The sequence below is a fragment of the Poecilia mexicana genome, unplaced genomic scaffold (assembly GCF_051168715.1).
Source record: "Poecilia mexicana isolate PSO_F unplaced genomic scaffold, ASM5116871v1 scaffold_7, whole genome shotgun sequence".
In the NCBI taxonomy this organism is placed as follows: domain Eukaryota; kingdom Metazoa; phylum Chordata; class Actinopteri; order Cyprinodontiformes; family Poeciliidae; genus Poecilia; species Poecilia mexicana.
The window spans coordinates 29,089,037-29,115,940 of NW_028263376.1; the positions used below are offsets into that span (position 1 = coordinate 29,089,037).

The 26,904-nt window shown below is 41.9% G+C and overlaps 2 protein-coding genes across 4 annotated transcripts; one reads left to right on the top strand and one right to left on the bottom strand.

The window, feature by feature from the left end:
- The first annotated feature begins 19 nt into the window (after positions 1-19).
- Positions 20-8,651, top strand: znf362b (zinc finger protein 362b). Of its 2 annotated transcripts, none has more exons than XM_088007407.1 (8): positions 20-1,307; positions 1,572-1,833; positions 2,202-2,306; positions 2,389-2,704; positions 2,796-3,020; positions 4,120-4,198; positions 4,816-4,974; positions 6,218-8,651. In XM_088007407.1, the coding sequence occupies exons 1-8, from the start codon at positions 1,245-1,247 to the stop codon at positions 6,332-6,334; spliced, it is 1,326 nt and encodes a 441-aa protein (XP_087863533.1). In that variant the 5' UTR covers positions 20-1,244; the 3' UTR covers positions 6,335-8,651. The 2 variants fall into 2 exon arrangements, with proteins under 2 accessions (XP_087863533.1, XP_087863534.1); XM_088007408.1 differs by having other exon boundaries at positions 21-1,307; positions 1,599-1,833.
- Positions 8,652-8,694: 43 nt separating this feature from the next.
- On the bottom strand, positions 8,695-25,545 carry ccdc30 (coiled-coil domain containing 30). 2 transcript variants are annotated; one of them, XM_014993546.2, is made up of 27 exons: positions 25,299-25,545; positions 24,533-24,715; positions 24,309-24,429; positions 23,569-23,753; positions 23,301-23,378; positions 23,090-23,164; positions 21,744-21,900; positions 21,421-21,492; positions 20,874-20,989; positions 20,658-20,764; positions 20,366-20,558; positions 19,576-19,674; positions 19,307-19,435; positions 18,890-19,027; positions 18,278-18,456; positions 17,805-18,072; positions 17,006-17,128; positions 15,445-15,615; positions 14,981-15,190; positions 14,612-14,769; positions 14,352-14,517; positions 14,115-14,236; positions 13,745-13,886; positions 13,479-13,615; positions 12,261-12,378; positions 11,941-12,005; positions 8,695-11,321 (listed from the first exon to the last, which is right to left on the bottom strand). In XM_014993546.2, the coding sequence occupies exons 1-27, from the start codon at positions 25,335-25,337 to the stop codon at positions 11,111-11,113; spliced, it is 3,762 nt and encodes a 1,253-aa protein (XP_014849032.2). In that variant the 5' UTR covers positions 25,338-25,545; the 3' UTR covers positions 8,695-11,110. The 2 variants fall into 2 exon arrangements, with proteins under 2 accessions (XP_014849032.2, XP_014849030.2); XM_014993544.2 differs by having other exon boundaries at positions 23,121-23,222.
- Between the last annotated feature and the right edge of the window lie 1,359 nt (positions 25,546-26,904).

The window sequence follows — 26,904 nt, forward strand, 5'->3', positions numbered from 1 at the left end:
CATCTCCTGCTTTAGGTCACTTACAATCACCAAACTTATTTATATTTTCTCAATGCCGCAATAATGAGAGAATATGTCAGAGATTACAAAATCAGATGTTTACCGTGAAATAATGAAGGAATGCCCATATGACTTCATTTCCCTTTCGGATCAATAAAGTTTCTTTGAATTGAATTTGAATTTGAATTGAATACTCTTTCAAAGATTCTGATAGGCTTATGAGACATACCTGTGGATGCCTTCTTTGTTTGATAGGATGGGAAAGTAAGAAAAAAAAATCAGCCAAGATATCAGGAAGAGAATTATGGATTATGCCCAACCATCGTAAGAGACAATGTCCATGTCCCAAAACTTAATATACTTTTTGGTCCAAAATGCGCAGCTGGTGGGACAATCCACAGTGAAACATGTCTTGTACTGCCGTAGAAGGAGCCTTTACTTCAAAAGTAACATGGAAAGCCAGATTACAATTTACAAATGCACAAAAGATCATTTAGTTTCATCAGGCCACATGTCTCGTGGGCCGATGGAACTTAAGTGAAACTGTTTGGCCGTAATCACCATCGTTACATTTGGAGGAAGAACGGGGATGTCTGTAACATCCTTACTGTGAAGTATGTGGGTGGCAGAATCATGATGTGGCGATGCTTTGTTGTTTTAGAAACTGATATATTTAATTAAATAGGTCATGACCAAAAAAAAATAAAAAAAACATTATGTAGAAATAATGAAGCAACATCTACAGACAAGAGCCAGGAAGTTAAAGCTTGTGGTGCAGATTGGTCTTCCAGATGGACAATAACCCTGAGCATGCAGCCAGAGTGACCTAAGGACTCTGGCTTTGTGTGGTGCAGCCATCACAATGGGTTCTATTTAAAAGTGATTTGTTGGTAGTACAGATGTGCCAGTAATCACATCTGGGTGTAGCAGCATGTGGCATTTTACTAAGCTTTTTAAAAAGTAATGGTTTATCAAAACGGATGGAATGGGTAAGGGGGTAAATGTAGGGCTGTGATTCCCATTACATTATCTTGTAATAATTGCATTTTTCTTCTGTACATTACAAGCAAGTAATGTCGTTCAGCATAGACATGCATGCTTTTGGCTGGTGAGGTAGTTTTTGCGTGTTTGGAGTTCAGCTTCAGACCCCTCTGCCCGCATGTTGTGCTTTTGTGATCATCCTGGTGATTCAGCAGCTCGCCGAGTACCACTTCTGACCATGGCTGTGTGTCACTTGTTTCAGGATGGCAGAGCCTCGATTTAACAACCCCTATTTTTGGCCACCGCCTCCCTCCATGCCTGGCCAGGTAAGTCCATCCACGACACGTCACAACGGCAGCTTTCCCAGCCTGATTGCCGTATTTGTGTCCGTGTGTGAATGTCATTTCCAGCCTTCACCGAATAACTGATCCCCGGGTTGTGAAACTCTCACAGGGCACTGAAGTATCTGTAGTAGAAATGAAGCTCTTTAGTTCACACTTGTATTTAATTTGTTTTTGCGGGGGGGCCCACGAACGGCATTCACACACGGTGGCCGTTTTCTGTTGAGCATGACCCGTTAACCCTTTCAGCTGGATAACCTGGTCCTCATTAACAAGATCAAGGAGCAGCTGATGGCGGAGAAGATTAGACCGCTGCACCTGCCGCCTACCTCCAACGCGTCCCAGCAGCCGCTGCTGGTGCCCACCTCGTCGCCGGACGGCGGCGCTCCGCACGGCATGCCGGTCCCAAAGCCTCAGTCGCAGCAGGTGCCGGCCCACCACTCGCAGCCGCAGGGCTCCGGGCAGTCAGACATCGCTCTGCACGCTCGTCCCGCCTCCGGCTCTGGGCCAGGTAGTTTTCACTTTTGTTGTTCTGCTTGTCTGAAGTGTAAATAATAAAAAAATAATAATTTATATATATTCTGGTGCCTAGCAAACATACTGGTCATTTCTTGAGACATATAGTTCTAAAAATACTTAAGAAAAAGAAAAAAAAAACTTGGTTTGCATTTGTTGTCCATTAAATATATTATGTATAAGTACTGGGGTGGGAATACTTTCTTGAGGCGCTGCACGGTCGCTGCGTTAGTAGTAGCACTTTTCAAGGGATCCAATTTTCTAATTCTGGTTCTTTTTTATTATAGAACAAAACTAGCAGTTTTGCAGATTGAGAGTAAAAACTGGCCGTCTAACGCTGTTGCGCTATCTCTCAACTTTAAGATGGAAATCTGGATGACAAGTCATCGGTAAAGGCCAAAGGATTGTGGGAGGACTGGCACATGAGACAGCTCACCGAGCAATCGGGCCGGGTCAACCATCGTTCAGGTACGCCCCGTCCCGACGACAACGCGGCCGAGACGGGTTGTGAAGCGGCCTGATTTCAGCTCCGGTTCTCGCCCTCCCCCAGGCCTGGCTCCCTCATCTCGACCCGACAACCACAGCACCTCGGAGGCCCTGACCCCCACCACTCCGACCTCGAGCAGCCAGAACCGAATGGGCGGGGCTCCTTCTGTGAACATCATCTCCGGACTGGCGAGCGGTCCCGGCATGGACCACATGAAGGGCGGACTGGCCGGACTCCTGGGCCCCCCGCCCAAGGCACCTCGGGGGAGGAAGAAGATAAAAGCGGAAAACACAACCGGGCCTCTTCTGGTGGTGCCCTACCCCATCCTGGCGGACCAGGGCTGCGTCACTGTGGCACCTAAAGAGGGCAAAACCTACAGGTTAGACATCTAGAGTAACTACGCACCTCTTATTTACGGGCTTCTAAGCATTCTTTTGGTGGTTTACCGTTTTTTTCTTTCTGTCGTCAAGATGCAAAGTCTGCCCGCTCACCTTCTTAACCAAGTCAGAGATGCAGATTCATTCCAAGTCCCACACAGAGGCCAAGCCACACAAGTGTCCCCACTGCTCCAAGACATTCGCCAACGCCTCCTACCTTTCCCAGCACCTGCGCATCCACCTGGGGATCAAACCCTACCACTGCTCCTACTGCGAGAACTCGTTCCGCCAGCTGTCGCACCTGCAGCAGCACACCAGGTTCAGACCACTGTTTACACAAGCATCGGATGGCGATGGGCTGGTCGGATCCAGCAGGCCTCATGTGTAGAAATGTCTTATTTGAGAGTAGCTACACAGGAAAGTAGGAGAAGGGGGGGGAAGACATGCGGAAAAGGCCGGGAATCAAACCTGTGACGTCCGGGTCGAGGAGGTTGCGTCACCACAGCCCCCGTGAAGCTGATAAGTTTAACGCAGGAAAATCAGTCGCATCAAGTCTCGACTTTGCGCGAGAGACGGACCTCGAAATAGATCGAAGTTTTAGGAACATGTTCTTGTAGCTTTTGCAGGGTTTCTGTAAGTTTCTGTTAAATTCAATACCTTCATGTTTAATACCTTTCTGATTTAAACGTAAGACCTGCATGAATTAAAAATACAACTTGAAATTATTACCGTGTAGGCTTACATGTTACTCTAGATACTGGACCCAGTTCAGCACTTAGAACCAGGACCAATCCTCTAGGGAGTCTAAATCGTCACATCGGTCATCGTCACGGGCCAGTAAATCGCCGAGATCCCTGGAAACGCGTTACTTCCTGAAGTACTTCCAAAACCAGGGTACGTGTGGGTCAGAGTTTGCGTGAGGGGGGGCCGCGCATTCTCCCGTCCATTTTGTTTTCGTGGATCACAATCTTTTGCATTTAAAGTGACACAGGCCAGTTTCAGGTCCTTCTTTTTGCGCACACCACGTTTAGAAAGGAGAACCCAGAACGTTCCAAGTAAAAACCTCAGGAATACCGGCGGGTGGATTTTGATCTTACTGCGGCTCAGTCTGTTTTTTTTTGTTTGTTTTTGTTTTTTTAATCACATTTATGTTTGTAACTCTTCCACAAAATGAGACATGTGGGGTTCTAGAGAGGAAAATCTGGTGCAAATTGACTTTGACCTGTTTAGACACATTTTAATTTTCTGTTTAGGGGTCGTTTATCAACATACCACTTTTGCAGTGACTGATATTTGAAATATGGAAGCAGGGAAGCCACTAAAACAGGCCCGCGTGACTTTAGGTTTAGGAATCACTCTGATGGGTTAGCTGCTGTTGTTTTCATCTTTACAATGTTTTGTGTTCAACTTGTTCCAGAATCCATACTGGCGACCGGCCTTACAAATGTGCTCATCCTGGATGTGAAAAAGCTTTTACTCAGCTGTCTAACCTTCAGGTGAGTCTTTAATTACACCTTGAACAGAGCGCAGAGCGCCAGGTCACCGTAGTATCACATGTTAGAGGTGTTATTATTCTGAAGAAGCTAATTGTGCTAAAAGCAGGAGTTGCTACAAGTGTTTAATTTGACCTGAACATGGTCCAACTGTGGATGGCGAGGAAAAGATTAAACAGTGTTAAAAAAAAAAAAAAAGTTTTAAAACTTTCTTACTTCTTAACTCATTTGGAGAGATAAATATAAATTATAATGTCAGGAAAATGATTTGTTTGCCCAGTTTAATTAGAGTTTTGGTCCAACTCATCGATCATTTTGGAACCTGACCAATCGCTGACTGCTCCGTCAGCTCTACATGTGAAACATTTCTAAATGAAGAACTGGTGTGCAATCTAGAGTTCCTAAAAATCATTCAGTCAAAAAGAACAAAAATAGATAAAATAAAAAATAACGTTTGGACTTTTTTTTATGGCTGGTGTGGTTTTCCCCAGGGGCTCTCTCTCTCCGCGGTTGCGACAGCTGGCCGACAAATTGTAACGCGTTCATTCCCTCTGCACGCTTGTTCCCTTTGAAGTGGACTGCTTAGCAACCTTTCTCCTTGTCTCTCCTCCACCCTACAGTCTCACCAGAGGCAGCACAACAAAGACAAGCCGTACAAATGTCCCAACTGCTACCGTGCCTACTCGGACTCCGCATCGTTGCAGATCCACTTGTCGGCGCACGCCATCAAAAACGCTAAGGCCTACTGCTGCAGCATGTGCGGCCGGGCATACACCTCAGTGAGTAGAAAAAGAGGAGAGAAAAAAAAATAAGAGAGAGCCACAAGTCCTTTCTTTCCCCAGAATGCGTGTTTACAAAGACTGTTTATAGCTCAGTGCTGATAAGATTGTGACATTTGATGATGTTCTGGCTTCCTCTGACAAAGAGAAGTCACGTTTCCTGTTTGTGATCGTTAACAATCCGGCGTGCGCTAACGTTTACTCAGACGAACGGGCGGGGAGAGAGGAAGTGGCATTTTGGAGCTCAGGGATCTTCCAAGTAATCCTTTTCCCTTAGAATGAGAACAGGAACAAGGACTTTGCTACAATGGCAGGTCCAAAGATTTAAATGTCAGTTAAAGTGGTTGGGTTGTTGGTCAGTGTGATTGTGTTTAAAAAAAAACACACACACACACACAGGCAGCAGATAATCTGCTTTGGTGTAGATTCTGTTCAGAGTTTTGGATTCAAATAGCAGTTTTACACTTTATGATATCACTGAAGGCTAAATTACTGTTTCACACTAAAACAGATATGGAGCAGTGGCTCTGATAAAGGATAAACATGATAAGCTTGCAAAGAAATCTTTGTAAACATACACTGGGCGACCAAATGTCGCAGCAGACGGATGGAAAAACTCTCTACAGACCTGGTGTTTATTGGAGAGTGGCAACAGGTTACTATAAATAGAAATTAATAATTGACCTGTATTTTAGTTTTAAAACTGCTGACTTCCAACACATCCAAAAAGTACTTATGAACCTCACCTTCAGTGTTATTTGTAACATTATGCCTTTGTTATGGGATAATATCAGGAGAAATAAAAAAAAAAAACTATTTATAAAATGTCCGTATCCATTAATTAATTTTTAGAGGCTTGATAAGCGGAAATAAATATTGGAGATGCGTGGTCATTACCACGATTACTCAGTCTGGTAAGATGTTGCATTTATATTCACAGAACAACATAAGAGTAAATCTGTAAATAAGTATTGTCGCAGTTTTGACTGTTTGGGGCTGAATTTGAATATCAAATCTGATTGAATTTGAACAACATGTTGAAAATGTCCCTGCACAGCTGGAGTCAGCAGATGAAAGTCTATGATCACGTCTAACAGAAACGCTGCATCTTTTGGGTTTGCTTCGTGTTGCTCGCCCGCAGGTGGCGAGAAATTATTCGAATCCAACTCCAAAATAATAAGCGCGTGTGTGTGTGTGTGTGTGTGTGTGTGTGTGTGTGTGTGTGTTTTCCAACCTTTTCCAGGAGACCTACCTTATGAAGCACATGTCCAAACACACAGTTGTGGAGCACCTAGTGAGCCACCAATCGCCGCAGAGGACCGAGTCCCCGAGCATCCCCATCCGGATCTCCCTCATCTGAGCTCGGCGGGCGTCCAGCAGCAGGATTTCTCGGTCTGGGTCGGGCCGGACGTCCGGAGGCCCTGCACCCCACGTTCACCTACATAAGGCTTACATTAGCGTTGTGACAGCTGACACAAGCATTCGGCGTTAAGATTCAGTAAACGGACTGCCTCCATCCGTCTCCACCTGGGCTGTCTGGCGGTAAAAAAAAAAAAAAAAACCCTAACAAAATTATATATATATATATATATATATAAACAAATCAAATCAAATAAGAGCACAGCGTTGTTTCGTGAATGTAACAGGCTTGACGTTGATCCGGCGGTCCGAGTGGCAAAGAATGTCTTGCGTCAGATTCAGTAAGCACTTTGGTAAGCATCATGTAAACCGTTGGATGCATCGGCCTGTTAAATATATTTTAGATACTTTTTTTTTTTTTTTAACCCCCTTCAGTTTAGATTATTTTGTCCCCCCCGTCCCCCCACACCCTTTTCCATAAAATGGGTTTTCAAAACTTGGCCTTTTTAAAGTATTGAGAGAGGATGTATGTGGAGGGGTGAAAAAAGAAATTTGCTGGGTGTATTTGGAAAACATCCAAAGATGATCTTAAAGCACTTTTTGGCACAAACTGTTTTAATCAAGTTGGAAGGAAAATGCCAAAAAAAAAAAAAACAGCGGGGGGCATTACTTCTGGCAGCTAGGAGTGCAAACAAATGACGGTGCTCTGTGCTGCTCTCTTCATTTTTTTTTTTCTGCACAAGTACACGGCCATCCAAACCTGATGACAGGCAATCGGTCGATGACAATTCAGATGATTGTATTAGGACGTGGAGTTATTGGCAGAAATGGAGAAACATTAAATGGAATATATTTTTCTTGTTTTAGCTCTCTCAAATTCTGTGACAACCGTATTCGATTTTGTTTTTTTGTTTTTTTTTTTCAATTTAAAGGCACCTTTTGGAAATATCGCATTTGTGTACCCATTTCCAGCACCCCTTTTTCACACACACACGCGCACACACTCACTGACGCACTCTATTTTTATGCTCGTGCAAGTGATCAGTGCCATACTTGACCTTTGAGAACTGAAGAAGAAGCCAATCTTACACAGCTAATGAAGGCTTTGACGATTCCTTTTTTTATAAGGTTTTGACACATTTGTCAGAATTAAAGTAAATATTTTTTTGAAATCAGCTCAAATTCCAGCTGAAATAGTTTTTTTTTTATTATTATTATTATTTTATTTTAGAAGTGGGTAATTTTAAATCCAACCACTGGACCAAAATGTGAAGTTAATGTACAGCTACTCTCACCTAGTCGACCCCCCTTTTTTTTTTCTTTTTTTTTTTTTAGTTCTCTTTAAAATAAGCTTTACTCATCTTGAAGAAACTGCAGTATACGTCCTACTCGGTAGGATTACGAGTGTGTGCCGAGGTAAATCCTCAGCTTTTTCCTCCTCTCTCTCTCTCTCTCTTTAGTATTATTTTTACTGTACACGGTATTGTTTGTTGTATTTTTACTGTAACCTCCGAACGGTACTCGTAGGGTTCCCTGTATTCTTCAGGGCGCTTCAGAAAACAACAGTGCTGCGGCTCGTCGTTAAATCGGAGAAGGAACTGAGAATAATGTAAAATACATATACAGTATATAGTATGTTTTCAAAAAGAATAAGAACCTATTACTCAAGCCACTGGCCTGAAAAATGGACATTTACGCCAACAACAGACCCTGCCTCTTCAATGTACTCTCTCTAACTCTCTCAATTTTGTATTATTTTTTTTTTTCTTGAGATAATGGACAAATTTACATGTTGCCGTACTGTTGATTCAACATGTTACTCATATAGTACCTACTTTTTTGGTTTCCATCGATATGTTCTGTTTGGAATTTGTAAAAGTTCACGTATGAATTTACTGTAATTCTTTTAGTCTACATGTACGTTATTAATATTCATCTTTTATATCAGTTCTATACATGTAAGCCTTAACTGTTTATCATCCCACATCCATTACTCTGTATTGTGTTCGACAGTATTCAGTCGTGTAAGCATTTTATTCTCGTTTTGTTCTTTTTGTTTTTTTCCGCATGGAGTTCTTGAGCTGTAATCTGTATAACTGTTTAACCCATGTTCTCTATGAAAAAAAGATATTCAGTAGATTTATTACACTTTTTTTCCTGTCTTGCATTGTGGTTTCATATACGGTTTCTAGACGACTAAATATGCACAGCCAAGACTGAGGAGTTTAACTAAGGTTATCAATGTTTAAAAAAAAGGAAAAAAAAAAAAAAAAGCTTTGTATCTTTACCTTGTTTAATAAACAGACTGTTATAAATTAGTCCGTTTCTTAAGTTGAACGTTGAAAAGGGACAACGCGGAGATTTTTTGTTCATTAAATCTTTATTTTAGAAAAATAATTTCAAATTTGAAAAAAAAAAACATTCTGATACAAATGCGATGAAAAGTAAAGTTGAAACAATTTCCACAATTTCAAAAAGAAAAAAAAAAATCCCACATTCGAAACACCCAAAGTTTCAGGCACATTGGAAATAATAACAGATTCTTTTGTGTAAAAATGTAGCTAATACAAAAATAGTGGCTTACATTTAGAAAATATATACAAATGTGATGCACTCATGATTATTAAAACCTGTAGTAGCTAGTATTTGAAGGCATTTGTTTGTGTCAGCCACATTTACTGGTAACTCTGGGAGATGTGAGAAATAAAACTAAAATAAAGCCGTTACTGCAGTAGCATAATCTCCAAGAAATGTAGAAAAATATACATTTCATCATAAAGAAAAAAACCAAACAAACTGTGCGCTAACATAGCATACCACCGAATCCCATTTCTATTAGCCACTGGGATTCACAAAGACCGAGATTTACAATGACATACAAAAATACAAGATACAAAAAAAAAAAAAAAACTCCAAAGATCACTCAAGCAAAGAGTGGCATCTTAGAATATCCATAGCAACCAAAATAAATAGACTTGTTTTAAAGATGCTGTTTTCATGCTAACATGGAGGAATGCATGGAGAAGCTCCAGATGCTACCTATTGGGTTTGGTAGAGGATCTGTTATGCTGTGGGCCCGTTTCTCCTCCAGAAGCTCTGGGAGCCTTTGTAGGATTAACAGCATCATGAACTGTTTTGGAATAACAGGAAATGAAATCTCTGTGTTTTCGTCCAGAAAAGCGTAAATGAGTCATCTTTGAGTATCCTAGCAACATCACAGAGATAGTTAAACATAAATCTAAATTTTTCCCATTAACTTTTGATACTTAAATCCTATTGGGTAAACAGAAAAGGGCATCAAACCCGACGCAGCTCTCTCTCTGTGCACTCCAACCTAGAACAACGCCATAAAAGAAGATCCATCCCATTGACAAAAAGGAACTTTAGGAGTACAATCAACTATTGTTTCACTGTTGACTTCCTTCATTGCAAGTTGGATTTTTTTTTTTTAATTCCTATTCTGATTATGCTGCTTATGAGTAATTTTTAAGTATTTTTTTTTTTTTTTTTTTACATCTTTACAGTTGTGTTAATAAATGCGTCCGGTTCTGTTCATCCTGTGACAGGCAGGGCAGTTTCCTTCGCAGAATTTGAGTACATATAAATACACAGTGCGTCTCTGTTTAGTTCAGAATGTATGACACCGGTTCTGTCACATCACAACTAAACACCAATGACTTTGTGTGACAGGAAGCCGTGCGTGAAATCATGCTATCACACCTTCTATTCTGTTACATGCAGGCAACTTGACCGCTGAATTATTTAAAAAAAAAACAATGAAGGAAACATCCACAAATATGAATTTTGTAATTATATCTGGTCGTGACAAAAAAGATTTGGCTCTTGCTATGAGTCAAACTGGATCTTGTTTTGATGGAGTTCAGTGTTTCAAACAGACTGCCAAGCATGTAAGACTATCGCGCAGATGTGGCCACGCTGCGCTGCTTGAAAACCGCAGGAGGAAACTTTTTTTTTTTGAATGTGGACAACAATGAAAGAGAAAAAAAAACAACCAGAGAAAACTTGAATTAGGCCAAGAAGAAGAAAAAAAAAGGACAGAATTGGTTTCGTTTAAAGTACCAGATAATCCCCTGTTAGAAGATGGGTAAAACATTCAGAACTTGCAAACTGGCAAAAAAATTCACTCAATTTATATATATTTTTTTTCCTTTTAAGTACAAAAGTAACCAACACTTTAGGCATCGTAAGGCATCAAAACACTGCAAAATCGAACCAGGAAAAGTTATTAATATCCCAAAATTTGCACAGCATCGCTAAAACATCTTGAATGTAAACATCTTTATAAAAAAAAAACATGTTAAAGTGCTTCAATTCAACTAGAATCATTAAAATAACTGTCATAAAAATGTATTTCCCATTAAAAGCACTGGTGTGAAGTGCTTGCCATAATGCTATATTACAAACAGTATCAGTCTTTCAAACTTTAAGTGATGCTCATAAGCTTTGGTGTGCAAAGGCAAACAAACCAAAGTAACATAATAAACTTTTAGAAAACCATTTGCATGTGTTTGCATTCCAAATAAACAGGCTGGCTTCTAATATAGAATCCCAATGGACACTGTTGTCTTTAAAAACAGAGTATGTTGAAAAATACTTGATTAATAAAGGCTTTGTAAAAAAAAAAAAATCACTTTCAGTAAGCTGCTGGGTCAAATACAGTACATATGAGGCAAACAAGAATCTGCTTTTCAAATACGACCCCTATGTAAGCAGATCACGTTGTATGGCAGTGATATCACTAAACTCCCGTCGCCTCTCACCCCTGGTCTTTGTCATCCGGGGACTCTTCTCTGCCTTTAGTGGAAGCTGGAGTGACCATTGGGGAGGTGAGGTTCAGGTATCCCTGCTCAGACGGCTGCTGCGTAGAGACGGAAGTCCTCGTGCCGTCCAGCACCGCGTGCTTGCTCACCGTCGCGCGGCGGATCGCGTCCACGATGTCCACATGATCACAGGGACCTGAGGTCAGACTGACATCGATGACAAACTTTCTGTTATTAGCAAGTGTGGACGGCCTGTCGTCGGGACGAAAGCTGCTCTCTACAGTCTGAGCTGCAGCTGAAGCTGAAGCTTCTCCTGACTGCAAAGCGCTGGTTTGATCTGCGTCATTCCACTTCTGACACGATACGTCAAGTTTTTAATCAGAAACTTTACAAATTATTCATCCTAGAAAAAAAAAAAAAGTGTGTTGGAGCTGAAACTAAGAATCACACACACTCAACTTTTTTGAAACTAAATAAGAAGAGAAGAGGGTTTTTCAGCTGCTTCCGTTCACTAGAAAGATGTTTTACAGAACTACTTCATGCTTGGCTGTGCAACATGAAGAGTTTTGGTTAGAAGATGTGTTAATGAGAGAAAATTTACATACGTAGGACGTTGTAATTTCATGTTCCATCATTATGTCTGTAATATGTGGAGTCCGCAAACTGACGCCGTGAATTTCCAAATAACGTTTTGTTGTATTTCTGACTGGGAACTTATAAAATGAACACTTTCAAAACAGAGAGCAGCCCGTTTTACATCGTCATAACATAACATATTTTTTCCATCTTTGTACTGATATGCGATTCACATTTTTCTCAGGTTTACCTCAGAGCTGATGAATGCAGGACGCCTTCTGTGAAATCGTCAGAGGAGAGCGCTCTCTTGGCATTCTGTTAAAAAAAATTGACCAGTTTGCAAGTTAGATATGTGAAAGCGTCTGTTAAACAAAACACATATTTCAACTTTTTCAACAAAAACAAAAAAAATAAAACACAATTTTTTTTATAACTGTTTCACAGTTAATGACAGTTAGTGTGAACCCGACGGTAAATGGTGTTTGAAATTCTCTACAATTTCAGAACATGACAAAATAATAACAGGGTCCGCTCACAATGATAATAAAAAGAAATTGTCCATGTTTGTACCTCCATACTGTAGAACGACTCAACGTTCCTCAGGGCACGCTCCAGGGACCTGACTTGATTGGAGAGCTTCATGGTTCTGTCCTGCAGCTGTTTGTTTTCCACTTCTAAGACATTAGCCCTTTAACAGATAAAATCCCCACACTCAAAAACAAGTTATGAAATAACAAGACAATGGCACTGATTAAAAACTATTCTTTGTTCCTGGTACGTCTAAGAGGGATATTATTTGATTATTAATTAACAGCTGACATCCGACACGCTGAGATGTTGAATAACAAGGACAGATTTCTGATTAATAAATGACAACCATACATGTGGATACATTATTTCATCAAAGTATGTAAAAGTATTTTTTTTTCTTGTAGGAAAAAAAGGATAAAAAAAAAAAAATCAACACAAATGGGATAAATAAAACAAACTTGGAGATAAAAGAAATGCAAAAAAAAAAAAATCTTCTCTGTCCAAGAACACCTGATGAAAGTTTAAATCCTGTGACCTTGTGACCCCAAACTTTTGCAAAACCCACTGGACAAATAAGACTTTCTGTCATGATCCGTGTTTCTGTGTATTTATTTTAAGGTTTTCTGTGTTCAGTTTCTGTCCTGAGTCTCTGTTGTTTCTGCGTCTTCCCCGTTGATTGGTTCCCAGGTGTGTCTCATTCCTAGATTACCCTCCCTGTGTATTTAGTCCCACCTGTTGTATTTGTCTCTTGTCGGATCCTTGTTGAATGTCATTTGTCTGCCTGCCATCACAGTCATACTGTAAAGTCCTGTGTTGGTTAAGCTGTCTTATTCAGGCCTCAGTTTTTCAGTTGCTACCGGTAATTAGCTGTGTGCTAACTCTCTGCCGTGCCGCCTGTTTCTGGACCGTTGTTGAGCTTCCTTCATTAAATCCATCATCATCTTCATCACCACCTGGGTCTCCGCTTTAATCCTCACCACCTCACCGCTTCATGACACTTTCAATAAATGTCATTTAAAGCTTTCACAAATGCACAAAAGTGACACCTAGTGGTCAGTTCTGGGTCTTACATTCAACTTTAAAAAAAAACCTGCTTCTGCAAACTCCTTTTGCAAATGTTTTCAAAAGTAACTTTGAGATTTATGACACAGAGAGCCAAACTGGACAACAACTGAAACCCAAAATAGCCTTCGTGGAGAGAAGTTAGTCACGCTGTGGTGACCCCTGCTGTTCAGGAGTAGTAACTGATTGAGCCACCTGTGCTGGACAGTGGAAGCCGTCCTCATGCCTTTGCTGCCCATGTCCTCTGCTTCACTTATCCTCCGCAGCAGCTCCCGCTTCTCCTCCAGCAGCTTCTCGTTTTCTAGCATCACTACGTTGATCCGCTCCTTCTCCTAGAAGCAGTGCGTGGCAGAGGGAAGAAAACGGGGGGGGGGGGGGGGGGGAAACAAGCGTATCATGACAAAGACATGTTGGAAAATATCAAACCTTTTTAGAAGCAAACACTGAGCAGGAATGAAAACCTTGTAGGAGAGACTGGAGGCCAGCGCCAGATCGTTCTCCAGTTTCTGGATGGTAGAGTCTCTCTGTGCCGTTGCCTTCAGGAAAATCTGCTTGGCCTGACACAGTTTGGTCTTGTGCTGGCTTTGCTTTTCGTTGTACTTCCTGGTCGTTGTGGCAGTGGAGAAGAAACACAGGAGAATCAAACACGGCGCACAAATCTGAAATGTGTTCCCTCTCCTGGGACTTCCCAGGAGTTACGCGCTTCAGTTTCTCATGAATGAACAAAATGTCCTGGACAACAAACTTTATTCTTGCCGCCTCAAGTAAAGCTCAGCATATCCAGGCCTTTAATTTCATAATCCTCGTCAACATGCTAATATTGATAATGACCTGATGTGTGCATCTAGCTGGAGGAGGACCCGCTGCAGCTCCTCCTGTAGCCTCTCACACTCCTGCTGACTGGTAATCAGCTCTTCCTGCAATTTGTGGTTTGACTTCTGGCTTGTTTTTACCTGAAGAGCAGCAAAAAAAAAAAAAATAAATAAATAAAAATAAGAATAATATAAATACACTGAAATAAAAGGTTTAATGCTTAATGAATCAAAGTAACGTTGAAGCATTTTTCACCTCCGCTCTTGTCTTCTTGAGCTCAGCGTCCAGGATGGACAGCTGAGTGTCCAGCTGCTGGACGCGGTGGCTGAGCTCCGTGTTTGTCCTGTTGAGGGAAGCTTCCTTCAGCCTAAGCGAGCGTACCTGCTGCTGCAGCTCCTCCTCCCGCTGCTCTAAAAGCTTCCTGAAAATGATCAAAAGAAAAAGCTAGAGTGGCTTGAAACGACGAGTCGGGGGAGGGGGGTGGGGAAATAACGCCGTGGTCCACTCTGTGTCACCTGGCGATGTGGCCCTCCTGCAGCTGGGCCCTGAGGGCCGACAAAGAGTCAAACAGATCCCTGCTCTCCCTCTCCAGGCGGCTGCTCTCGCCGGCTCGAGCTTCCTCCACACGTAGCTGGTGCTGGGCGTTCTTTAGCTGCTGCTGGAGCTCCAACACCTGCGGGGGGGAAAAAAAAAAAAAAAAAGAAAAACGACTTCCCAAACTTCTGACCCATTTCAAAAATGCATTCTGGGGTGTTTGCAATCGAAGGTTGAATTCGCTAAAACACACAAACAAAATGTTGGAAAACTCAGATCCATCAGACGGAGCAGAGCCGGTCTAAAGAAGGAACCGTCATCCCACAGGTCCATGAGCCAGCAGCACCGACCTTCTTATCGGCGGCGACGAGCCGCGCCCTCTCGGCCTGCAACTCCTCCTGCAGGCTGGCGGCGGCGCTGCCGTTGGTGCCGCTGCGTATCAGCTGCAGCTCCAACTCTCGGACTTTTTGCTGCAGGCGTTCGCACTCGGCGTCTCGAGTTTGGAGTTTCTGCTCCACCTGTGCCTGCTTAGACTGGGCCTGCTTGAGTTCAGCGCCAAGCTGAAGAGACACACAAGAGAACAGAGCCTTCAGAGGAGAGCAAGAGCTCTCCTTCTCCAGAGTTGGTTCAGTTGGACTGGACAAGAATGAGTGAAAACAAGAAGTTAATATCCAACAAAATCAAATTACGGTAGTCAAAAAATTACTTTCAGTTTTGCTCCTTTACTGTGATTAGCATTCACAGCCAGCGAGAGTGACTGAGACGACAATTTGCCGGTTAGCAAATTCCAAATGTGAAGAAACTGAACGCCAACCTTGAGATTTTCCTGCTCCAGCAGAGTGTTGTGTCTCTTCAGATCCAGGCTCTTTTCCTTCTCGTAGCGCAGCTCCTTCTCGGCCGAGGTGAACAGGCTCTGGGCCCTCTGCACGTCTTGCTTCATCTGCTTCGCCTCCTCCGCCTTCTGGCTCAGCAGCGAGTCTTGCAACTTAAGATGGGGGAAAAAAAACAAACAACATTTTGAGTTTGAAAGATCCAAAAAGTTAAAGAGATGCAAAGGCCATAAACTAAAATAAACTGAGGAATCATTGAACCAGTTAATGTTTTTTTTAAAGGGTTTTGTCGGTTATAGTGGCCTGTATCTGACAGAAAAGTGGGCTAAGAGAGAGGTGGGAGAGATGCGGCGGAGGGCATGAACTCGAACCTGTGACGGCCACGTATATGTGTCACGCGCTTTGCAGCTGGACCATAAGAGTAATTAGGTAACACTTTATTTGAAGGGGGTTGAATAAGACTGACATGACACTGTTATAAACACATGTCATGAACATGAATAAGCCTTCATGAATATTTATGACTGTTGTCATAAAGCGTCATTCGGTAAATTATGACACTTTTAATACAAAGTTGACATTATTCAAAATGTCTTTGTTTTGACAACTTGACATTAACCAAGAAATCATTACTGATATAAATTTGTTATAAAAGTATTACTGATTGCACTTTAAAAATTAGGTAACTTTGTTAGTAAAGGTAAAGTTTAAACAGTAATGATTTCCTGGTTAATGTCAAGTTGTCATAACAAAGACATTTTGAATAATTTCAACTTTGTATTAAAAGTGTCTTAATTTACCGAATGACGCTTTATGACAACAGTCATAAATATTCATGAAGGCTTATTCATGTTCATGACAGGTGTTATGTCATGTTTATGACAGTGTCATGACAGTCTTATTCAACCCCCTTCAAATAAAGTGTTACCAGTAATTTTAACAAGGGATCTAATCATTGAAAAAAAAATCTACTTTTCAGTGTTAACTTGTTATCTAAATAAAAACATTCATGTGGTTGTCAAGTGCTTAAAGAGCAAGAAACGTGTGCAGCTCCTGCAACCTCAAAGGTGAAAATTACATGAAAATGCATAAAAATATGAACTTAAAAAGAGATGTAAAGATGTGTAAAAAAAAAAGTCTGAACATTCATTTATCTTTTAATCTAGAAACACAAATGCACTCTAAAGGCATTTGATGAGATTTATTCAGTGGGAAAAAAATTATAAGCAATTTTTAGAATCAGGGTTACAGCAAAAAATTAGTTGTCTTTTTAATTTTTTTTTTTTTGAATCATTAACATTTTTTAAATTGATCAGTGCCGAGGTACTTTTTGTTAGGTGCTACTGGTTTTCTCTGAGCCACTTTTCATCCATGTAAGATGTTTGAGTGCTGATCTCATTAGGTCAGTAAACGCCTCGAAAAAAAAATGTGTGTCAGCTGCTTTGTGCCAATCTTTACAAACATTTATTTATTTATTCATTTTGTCAAGCTCCAACTACAGAAACACAAAGCGGTTGCTAGGACACATGTTGTGAGGACGTGTACCTTAATATGTGCCTGGGCTTCACTAATCTGAGCCTGAAGAGCCATTTGGTGCTGAGAGGCCAGCTGCCGCTCCTCCTCCAGCTTATCCTCCAGGACGCTTATTTCCTTCTTCAAAGATGAAAGCTATCAACATAAAACGGAGAGACATGAGAGCAGCTGAAACAAGATATTTATACGGCCTTCATAAAAAAGACAAAACAAAAATACTTCCTCACGATAAATCAGACTAAACATGTCCTTTAAGGTTTAAGGCCAGCGGAGATCACCAAAAGTATTAATATTTTCTAAATGAAAGAATAATGACTTTTTTTTCCTTTTTTTTTTATTTACATTCTTTAAAATACGAAGTCTGCAAACATATCCTAAGGATTTGGTAGAACTGTTTGATTTGAGTCAAGACATTTGAGGTTTCCCCTCGACAAGCTTCTCACTGTAGCTTGCTGGAATATTGGCCCATTCCTCCTGACAGAGCCGGTGTAACCGAGTCAGGTTTGTTGACCTTTTAGTAACAAATTTGAAACACCCCATTTGTATCCGAGACTGGCCTACATGAATAGGTGCATAATTTAACTCAAAGGTTGAAAATGAACTAACATAATCCTAATAGTAGGAAGTCGATTCATTATCTGGGCTTTTCTCAGTTGTTTTCAGGAGTAAAGGGCGTATGCAAATATTTGATTTCAACGAAAAACATGAAGAGGAAACGCGCTTTCTTCTCGACTCGATTCACTGAGCAGTGAAGCCGATCTTCTCCACGTTTGGACGATGTGAGATGATTTACAGCTGCCAACTGAATTACCTGATCCAAACCCCCAACCTTTACTTTCTCTACGGACTCGGGCCCAGACCCTGCGTTAGCTGTGTCCATTTCAGCCTTCTGGCTGCGACGAAGCGCCTCCTTCGCAGAGGTCAGCTGCTCTTGATGCCACTGCAGCTGCTTATGGAGCCGCTGGACCTCCAGCTCCACTCTCTCTCTTTTCCCTTCGGCCTCGAGCTTCAGGTGAACCGCGCCGCTCAGCTCCGCCTGCAGCTCGGCCGTCTTCTGGCGCTCAGAGGTCATCTCCTCCCTGAAAAACATGCATATGTATGCAAACCAAGTAAGCGCCAATATCACCGTCTTATCTCTCCGCTGGCTATGCAAAAAAAAAAAATAGATTACTATTTTGCAGCAGGGCTGCAGCTCCTGCCCAGACACAGCTATTTTCAATTCAAATGTTCCAGTCGCACCATACGGTTAGGAGCTGATGACGTTCGTGTTCTTGAGCTTCCTACCTCAGACTGTCATGTGAAGACTGCAGGCTGCTGAGCTCGACGCGAAGGCTGTCGACCTGCTTCTGCGTCTGATCAGCCTGGAGTCTGTTTTCCATCGTTTTTGTCTGAGTCTGGTTACTGTCCTGGTGGCGCTCCAGCTGACTCTGGAGTCTGCTGTGGGCGCGCTCCATCTGGGCCACCTTGAAAGGGCCAGAAACATCAAGATGAGAGAAACTCTCACTCACGTAAAATATGGCGTAAAATAATCACGCTGCACACTTTGTGCGTTTGAACTTGAATGCAGCAAAGAACGGGCCAAAGGTTTTAGTTTCCTGGTGTGGAAAGCCCCAAATGACTTGCAAAATATGTTCGTAGTGACTCGGGGGGGAAATTAATAGAAATGAACATTACAATTTTACACAGATCTTAATAGTACAAAAATAAATAAATAAAATTATCAAAGTAATTTATAATATTTTTTCTCTACTTCACGATGATGTACTACTTTATGTTGGTCTATTAAATAAAAGAGTAATTTAACAGAACTTGGAAATGTCAAAGGAATATATTAAGGCATTTAAGCAAAACTGGAGTCCTGTTTATTTCCATCTCAAAGCCGGGAAGCGGACGAACCTTTTCTTCTAGAACGGCCTTCTCTCCCTTGACCTGGGTCAGGCTTTTGATGAGCGTTTTCCCCTGCTGGCATTCGGTCTGAAGACCGCTGACCTCGAGTCTCAGTTTCTTCAGCTCTCGCTCGCCTATCTGCAAAGCCTGTAGCGTCGGAGGGGGGAAAAAGGAAAAAAAAAAAAAAAACCGGAGGAATAAATACTGAGCCGGTTTCTAAAAGGCAGTTGGGAAAAGATGTGTTCATATCTGTAGGTAAAACAGAAGTTCCTATTACTAGTAACCTTAAACAGCATAGTGCACCTAAAACCAATGCAACGTACATTTTTTTTCTTTCTTTTTTAAACTTATGAGCTGATTTTCAGAAAGTCATGCAAAGGTTGATTGGCTGTTTGGTCTCGCAGACGGCATGTGTGAGATCTTTACCTCTTTATCTTTCTTGAGGGCAGCCTGAGCAGCAGTAAGATCCAACTCCAGCTGTTTCCTCCACTCCTTCTCCTCAGTCAGCCGGGCCTCCAGCAGGGACATCCTCTCCTGGGAGCTGTCCCTCAGGTGCTTCATACACAGGGGAGACGAACGTGCATGTCCGATTGGTCGACATTTAGTTTCCGTAAATATTACAACAACAAGTTTTTTGTCACCGGCTTTGAGACAGTCTGCTGTGTCGCCGCATAATAACAAAAGTGAATTCTTACGACGTGCAGGTAGGACTCGGTGGCCTTCGCCTCGTCGCCGTTTCTCGGTGCTTTCTCCTGAGCGTCATGCTTTCTGAGCTCCGCCTCCAGGTTTCTGATCTACATGGTTAAATTCAGAGGTCAGAGGGTTTTAGTGGACACATTTATTTCCCCTTCGAGCTTTCATCTACTTTAACATCACCAGCTACTTTTCCCGAAATACGTCGTATATAAATCTGATAGTAAAGTAATTAAATGCATCGCTTCTTTCTAGGGCTCCAGCTAATGATCTTTACTTGTCAATCAGTCAAATAAAATTAAAAAAAGAAATGGCACGTTGTGCAGATTTTTCATTTGACCACTTGAGCATGGTTTATGCAACGTTAGAAACACACTAAAAGATGAAAATCAACAAATAATTCAGTTTTTAAATAAGAAAATGAACATTTTACTGCTTAAAATGCAATAACACTATAGAATTTCTTTAGTTAATTTGGCAATGCCAAAACCACTTCAGGAACGTTGAAGAAAACACATTTACAAAAATGTTTAAATCTTAGATGCAAAAAATATATATGTATATTTACTTTTTTGTACAGTTTTTGGCTAAAACTGTACAAGGCTCTGGATATGCAGCTTTTTCAGAAAATGGCCTTTTTTTTTTTTTAGTCTGTACACGTCAGTTAACGATTAATCGATTGCTAAATCAGCTGACGACTACTTCGATAATCGATCCTTCTCAATTAATCCAACCAATCGTTTATTTCTTCCTGTTAAATATTAAATGCCGTCACAGCTCTTTTCCCCGTACCCTCCTGTGCAGCCCCTCCACCTCTCCCTCGTGGCGATGCCTCTCCTCCTTGCTGGCGTTCTGGGCCTCCCCCAGCAGGGCCTCCAGCTCCTCATTCCTCTCCTCCAGCTCCTCCTGCTCCTTGCGTAGCCTCTGGAGCTGCCGCTGCAGCTCTCTCACCTGCACAAGTCCGTCTTCCACCGCTTCCTGACACCTAGCGGGGGAACAGCGGTGACGCGGGCCTGTTAGAGCCTCGAAGAAGGAAATGTTGCTGCTTTGCAAAGTGTCGTTTTCGATGAGTTCACGTCGTTACCGTTTATGAATCGGATCCTTCTCTTGGGTCGACACAGCGGAGAGGCAGTTTTCAGATTCGGTACCTTTGTTCTCCAAGTCTTCTTTTTCTGTATTAGATTTTGTCATCTGGACAAAAAAAAAAAAAAAACAAACAAACAAAAAAATAACTTAACTACAGGAAGACTCTTTGTATTTTCATTTATAGAAAAAAAACCAAAACACTTTACATATTTACCTGATCCATAAGATTTTTCTTCTCAGACTCTATGACATGTAGTCTTTCCCTGAGAGCTCTGTTCTCTGCATCCAGTATGTCATTTTGCTCTTTGGCTCGCTGCAGCTTCATCATATCTGCAAAAAAGATTTTTGACCTTTTTCACTGGAGGTTTTGTTTTCCAATTTTAAAAGCCAAGCTGCAGTTCTTTAAAAGGCCACTGGGCGGGGGTGTTGAGCTCAAAACAACAGCCAACTTCCTGCCTGTGATCATCTTAAAGAAGAGTTGAGGCCAGGATTCAAACCCTGGTCTTTCTTGCAAGGCAACAGTGCGAGGCTGTGCTACTGTGAAACCCATCACAACTCCCACTCTACAACAAAATAACATGAAAACATGTCATGGTCTCACTGCAGCACAGATTAATAAAGCTTTAATACTGTTTTATATTAAGGGTTAACACCCATGATTTTTGGAGTGGAATTTTTCTTGTGGATAAAAATTTCAGCACTTCTGTCTGCTAAAGTTTCAAAGCGGTCAAATAAAGTTCACTCCCGCCACGTCGTCTCACCGTTGTGTTTCATTTTGTCCACTTCCTTCCTCAGGTACTCAACTTCCTGGACCGTCCCCTCAAGCTCAGATCCTACGATTTGAAGAACATCCACATTACTCAGAAGCTTACTAAGAATGCTTTTCCGACATTATCTTCGTACGCTGCCAAAAATGTATATAAGAAATACACATTTAAATGAAAAAAATAAAAATAAAAATACACACAAATGCACCTTAAAAGGTGAGAAGCAGAAAGTTGTGCAGCTTCCGGTTCAGTGTGATAATGATTCCGAGTACTAAAAATACATTCGTGATTACTGAGTGTATGTGTCTTCGACGTACCACTTGGATCTTGGTTCTTGTTCTTAGCCGCGTCTAGCTCGTTGTTGAGTCTGCGGATGTCTTGGTGAGCCATGGCCAGCCTCCTGGACGCCTCCTCCAGGTCCCGCTCCAGCCGCTGCCGCTCAGTTCGCTCCCTGGAGATCTCCTCGCTGTGGGCCTGTCGCAAAACGACCAAGCTTAGGGACGGTCAGCGCGGAAGGAGAACACCAAGAAGGTGGACTGGGTAGTTAGACCGGAGACATAGCATGCAGCTGTGAGAATCATGCACTTTCAGGCTGAGATCCGTTATCACTGCAGACCTGCGGAGAGCAAGGGGAGGCAGTCGATTCAGCATCCTCCTGCTCAGAGGACCAAAAAGGTTTCCTTGCTATCAGTGGGTTTGTGATCAAATTAAAATACTGTTAATGTTTTTTTTTTTTTTTGTTTTGTTTTTTCATTTGAGAACTAGAAAGAAAGGCAAAAATGCAAAGCTGGTGCAGGGACACCCAGCGCCTTGCAAAAGCATTCATGCTGTTAAACTTTTACGTATTTTGTCACATAAAAATCACAAGCTACTACATATTTATTTGGATATTATGTGACAGATCAGAACAAAGTAAAACACACTTGTGAAGAAGAAGGAATATGAGGTTTTATTTATATCGTAAGTCCTACTTTATGCCAATTTGCTGCATAAAATCCCAATAAAATCTATTCAAACTTTGTATTTGTAATTAGAGTTGCACAATATATGAAATAGTAATAATCACTGTAAAAATCAATATGTGCAAAGTTGCAACTACAAATTACTAATTGGTTGCAATATTTGCTAGGCTATTCTAATTTAATTGCAATGAAGTAAAATTTTGCTTTCGACCTTAACTATTGAGGGATGGAGAACCTGAAGCTCAGAAAAAGGGCCGGGGACACGATGATGAAGATAATGCAAAAGAAAGACAGTAGTAAGGAAAATGAGGCTCAGTCATAGCAAACATAACAATAATACCAAAACATCGGCTTCCAAAAATTACAGAGTCCTAGTTGTAATGTTAGACGACGTTTATAATTCATGAATACTTTTGCGAAGCGCTCTGACATGCAGCGCAGAGCAGTCCCGCAACGAGTCAGGTGTCGCGTGGACGGCGAAGTCGGTTCCTAATCTTTGGACAACCAAACCGCATCATCAGGTGGCGTGCTCCGCAGCGTTCATGCGGACAATATCAAAACGCGTCCAAACGCTCGTGCGAAACATTTCAAAAACAAATCTCTGCTAAACGCCCCAGTGTCGGCCCTCCTGTCGGCCTTCGTCGCAGCCAGCACCAGCGTTAGTCAGAAGGATTAGTACGAGCTGTGGAGTAGAAACCTACAGGGCTCATACTGTGTTTGCTCTGAGCAGACCTGCGCAGGCCAAACAGCTTCTTCCACGGACTCTGGGACGAACACTGCCGACAAAACAAAAAGCCAATGTCCACATGGTGATCGAACCGTTCTGTGCATTCGCTGAAAATAAATAAATAAATAAATAAATGCACTACTCTTCCCTTCCAGACCTTAAGGAAGAGCTTAAGATGACCTCACCTTCGTCATGTGATCTACGGTCTTGCTCAAGTCCTCCCTCTGCTGCCTGAGACTCTCTCCCATTATTTGGATGTGCTCCTGTTAAAACGATGCACACAGATGCAAGCTGCATGTGAATGAGGTAGTTACATGTTACACTGATATATATTTATATTTTAGAATTGAGATTATGTTTCGTTGCAACAGACAAAACTCCCTGGATCAGCTCTCCGATCTATTCCTTGTTGGTGGGACCACTTCAAATGTGACTTCTCTGTTGGACTCTCACCTGATGGTCGCTGTCGGTAACGGCGAGGGTATGACTTTCCAGCTTCCCCTCGGCAGCCTCCAGCCTTTCCAGCAGAGTGGCCCTCTCCACCAGCAGATAAGCCACCTGCTCACTGGGGCTGCTCAAGCCGATCTCCCCCAGGTCTTCCTGTGACAACATCTCCGCCATCTCCTTGCTCTGGATCTCTAAAAGGAAACAATGACTCCGTCGCGTCATGCCGAGAAACGACACTCCACCGAAATAACGCTCTACAGTTGGCATAAACACGAGAAAATGTTCCACTGAGGGGAAAGAAATAAAGTTATAGATGTTTTTTTGAAGTTGTTTAGGGGAACTAGGATGTGGTCGCCAGATGATTGTTTAAAATGTCCAAATATTCCAAAGAGCTAGTAAGTGATCTTTAAGTGATCTGGATAGCATCACTTAAAGATGCTATCTTTATGAGATTCTTATCCACATAATCATCCTTTGTTGACATGGAGTGTTAGTCATCCAACTAAAGCATCCAGTTTCAGTTAAAGTTTAGCAAATGTGCACCTTTATGTTTATCCTGGCGGGACAGAAACATCTTTTTTTTTTTTTTTTTCTGGAAATATCGCATTGTTCAGTGTGAGGACGGAAGTGACTGATTAAAATGCTCTAAAGGTTTCTACACATCTTTTACCAGAGGTGCCAACAAATAATGAGGATGCCGTATGAATGTCAAAACTAATAGCTAGTAACAGCTTTACTGAGAGCACCTTGTTGATGTTTGACTTGGTGAAGTTCGTGTCTCAGGTCTTCGTTGTCTCTCTCGTACTCTGCAGTCAGACACTCGCGCTCTTCCAGCAGCGCCCGAATGTGAGCTACGTAGCTCTCCACCTGAGAGTCAAACAACATACAATTCTTAAACCGATTCAAGTAAAACCAGCTAACGTGACGTTTTCTACAGCTGGTAAACGAGGGCAACTCTGGACTGCCTCACCTCCTTCATTTCATTGGCCTGCTGCGTACGTAAGGTCTGCAGCTCCTTTGAGACCGACTGAAGCTTTGCCTCGGAGTCGAGCAGCTGCCGCCATAGATGCTGCTGCCGCTCCGCCGCTCCGGCCTCTGGAGGCACGCCATCGTCCTGAAGCCGCTTGGTAATCTGGTCCAGCTCCGTCAAGAACTAAAGAGAAAGGGGAGGCAAATGACTGATTTATTAACTACACAAGAGATCAAAAGCATGTATTATGACTTGCTAAACTACAATTTGCATGAAGAAACTGGCTCAGTTAGGCCGATCTTTTTGCATGCTCAGACTATGACGACGGCGACTCAAACACCTGTTCCAGAATTTGGTAACTTGAGCAGAAGCCGTGCAGAATTTTGGAATGCTAAAGGAGTTGTTACGGCTCCTACAACACGCACCACATTGTCACAGGCAAAGTATCGAGTCTCACGTGCCACCAGCTGGTCTATGTTCATCTGGAACAAATGGCTGAAAGGCTGCAAATTGAGAACGCCCTTCTAATCCTGACAAATGTTAGGCACTGGTGCAAGTTGTATGACTAACATTTTTTATTTTTCTTTCTTATATTTGCAATACATTCAATTTATGCTGAAGAAAAACTGCCAGTAGATGCGCTAGACAATGGGGAAGAAAATGCAGATTAGAAACGCTTTTAATGTGATGTTACTCTGTAGAGAGAAAGAGTTTCTATAGAAAAGCAACACTTTATGGAGAATGTATCTGTCAGAAGCAAAGTTACCTCTCCATGATCCATCAACGTTGACTTTGGTGAAGCCATTTCCTCGGCTGAGAAAATACTTATTTCAAGCTGCAGCTGTTCCTACATGGTGTCCCATTTTGTGGCAATGAAGAGCAGAACCTCAAGCTCCATCAGTCCCATTGTCGCTGTAATCCATGCGTACTAGCAGCTCTGTAAAAGATAACATTTCTCAGAACAATTTGGCTAAATCGTGACAAGACCTGTAGTAACAACCTCAGGCACTGCCTACTTCAGCTGCACCGTGACAGCTGACTACACTGTATCACCTGAAGCTATGCAAAACTTCAGCCTGTTCATCTATGTATGATCTGCTTCTTTAATCATTAAGCTTTTGATATAAATAGCAACGATTACAGCTCAAGCAGCTTACAAGTGCAAGTTTAAATGGAATTTCTAGCAGGAAAATATTGTGTATCTTTTTTTGTAAAGTGATCAATAGTTTCTAAGAGAAACCTGAATTACCTCAGTTCTGAAAGATCCTTCGTTTGTTATGGCTTTCTTCTCAAAATGTCTGACACCGAAGGAGGAGCAAACTATGTTTTCAGTAGAAGGACAGTGTCTTCTGAGCTTTTTAGAAAGACTCGCCGCGTATTGAATCATAACTAAGAATCGGTTCATGTGGCACTGCACGAATGAGCGGATTTTTACTCGACAACGCCGTGGTAGTAAAGTTGCCAAAGTTATTAGGCTGCATACAAAGATCGCGCTGGCGCTAACGGTCCGGCAGCTTATTCCAGAGTCTGATTGTTGGCTACTGATTAAAGTTTAAATGTTATTACTGGGAATTTTATCCACGAAACTGACTGGTTCTGTGCTTCAGGAAGTCATACAGCACACCACAGTTTATGTTTAACTCACCTCGGGCTAGCAGTGATGAGAAAGCCCAGCGCCTTGGACAGGCATGGCGGAGTACACTAGCTTCTACTAGCACCTAGGCAACGGACCGTACCAAGATGGAGGGGAGAGTTCACCAACCACTAGACATAGGTAATACACTAAAAACAGACACACCTTGACAATGCTATTTAACCTAAGTTGTGTCTTGATATGAGCGCTGTCAAATTCAGATTTTATTTAATGTTTTTAGTAATAATTCACCTTTCTATCTCCGTAGTTCATGAATGTAAACACTAGATGGCGACAAAACAGTTCTGAAGGGCGCGGCGATGGCGGAAGGGTAAATCTCGCGACCCATATATGGAGTTGTCGACGCGGCTGTCACAGGTTCGATTCCCCGGCCTGTTGACATTTGGCGCACGTCTTTCCCTCTTTCTCTCACGGACCGCTTTTCTGTTCGGTGAATGCGCATATGAAACTGGGGAGTTCGGTACCTCACTGCTTTAAAGGTATCTAGAGAGAATCAAAGTATCTGATTCAATATTTTAAAATGACGTTATCAGATAGACAACGATATAAAATTGTGGGCATTCTGGTATTTTAAAGACTAAAGAATTAAACTAAACTAAAGAACTTTATTTGGAACAATTGAACTTGCACCTCAAACATCAAAGTTTGGAAATAAATTGGTCTTTTAATGTACAATGACACCAAGCTACTTAGACTTTGACACCGACCAAGGTTTAAA

Bases quoted from the DNA above. Each gene is read 5' to 3' on its own strand.
- znf362b (XM_088007407.1), top strand. From the start codon at position 1,245: ATGGCAGAGCCTCGATTTAACAACCCCTATTTTTGGCCACCGCCTCCC. The intron at 1,308-1,571 runs GTAAGTCCATCC...TAACCCTTTCAG, and splicing joins CTCCCTCCATGCCTGGCCAG to CTGGATAACCTGGTCCTCAT. The intron at 4,199-4,815 runs GTGAGTCTTTAA...TCCACCCTACAG, and splicing joins CTCAGCTGTCTAACCTTCAG to TCTCACCAGAGGCAGCACAA.
- ccdc30 (XM_014993544.2), bottom strand. From the start codon at position 25,337: ATGGCTTCACCAAAGTCAACGTTGATGGATCATGGAGAG. The intron at 24,430-24,532 runs GTGAGGCAGTCC...TTTGACTCTCAG, and splicing joins AGGCCAATGAAATGAAGGAG to GTGGAGAGCTACGTAGCTCA. The intron at 13,887-14,114 runs GTCATTATCAAT...CACAACGACCAG, and splicing joins CAGCTAGATGCACACATCAG to GAAGTACAACGAAAAGCAAA.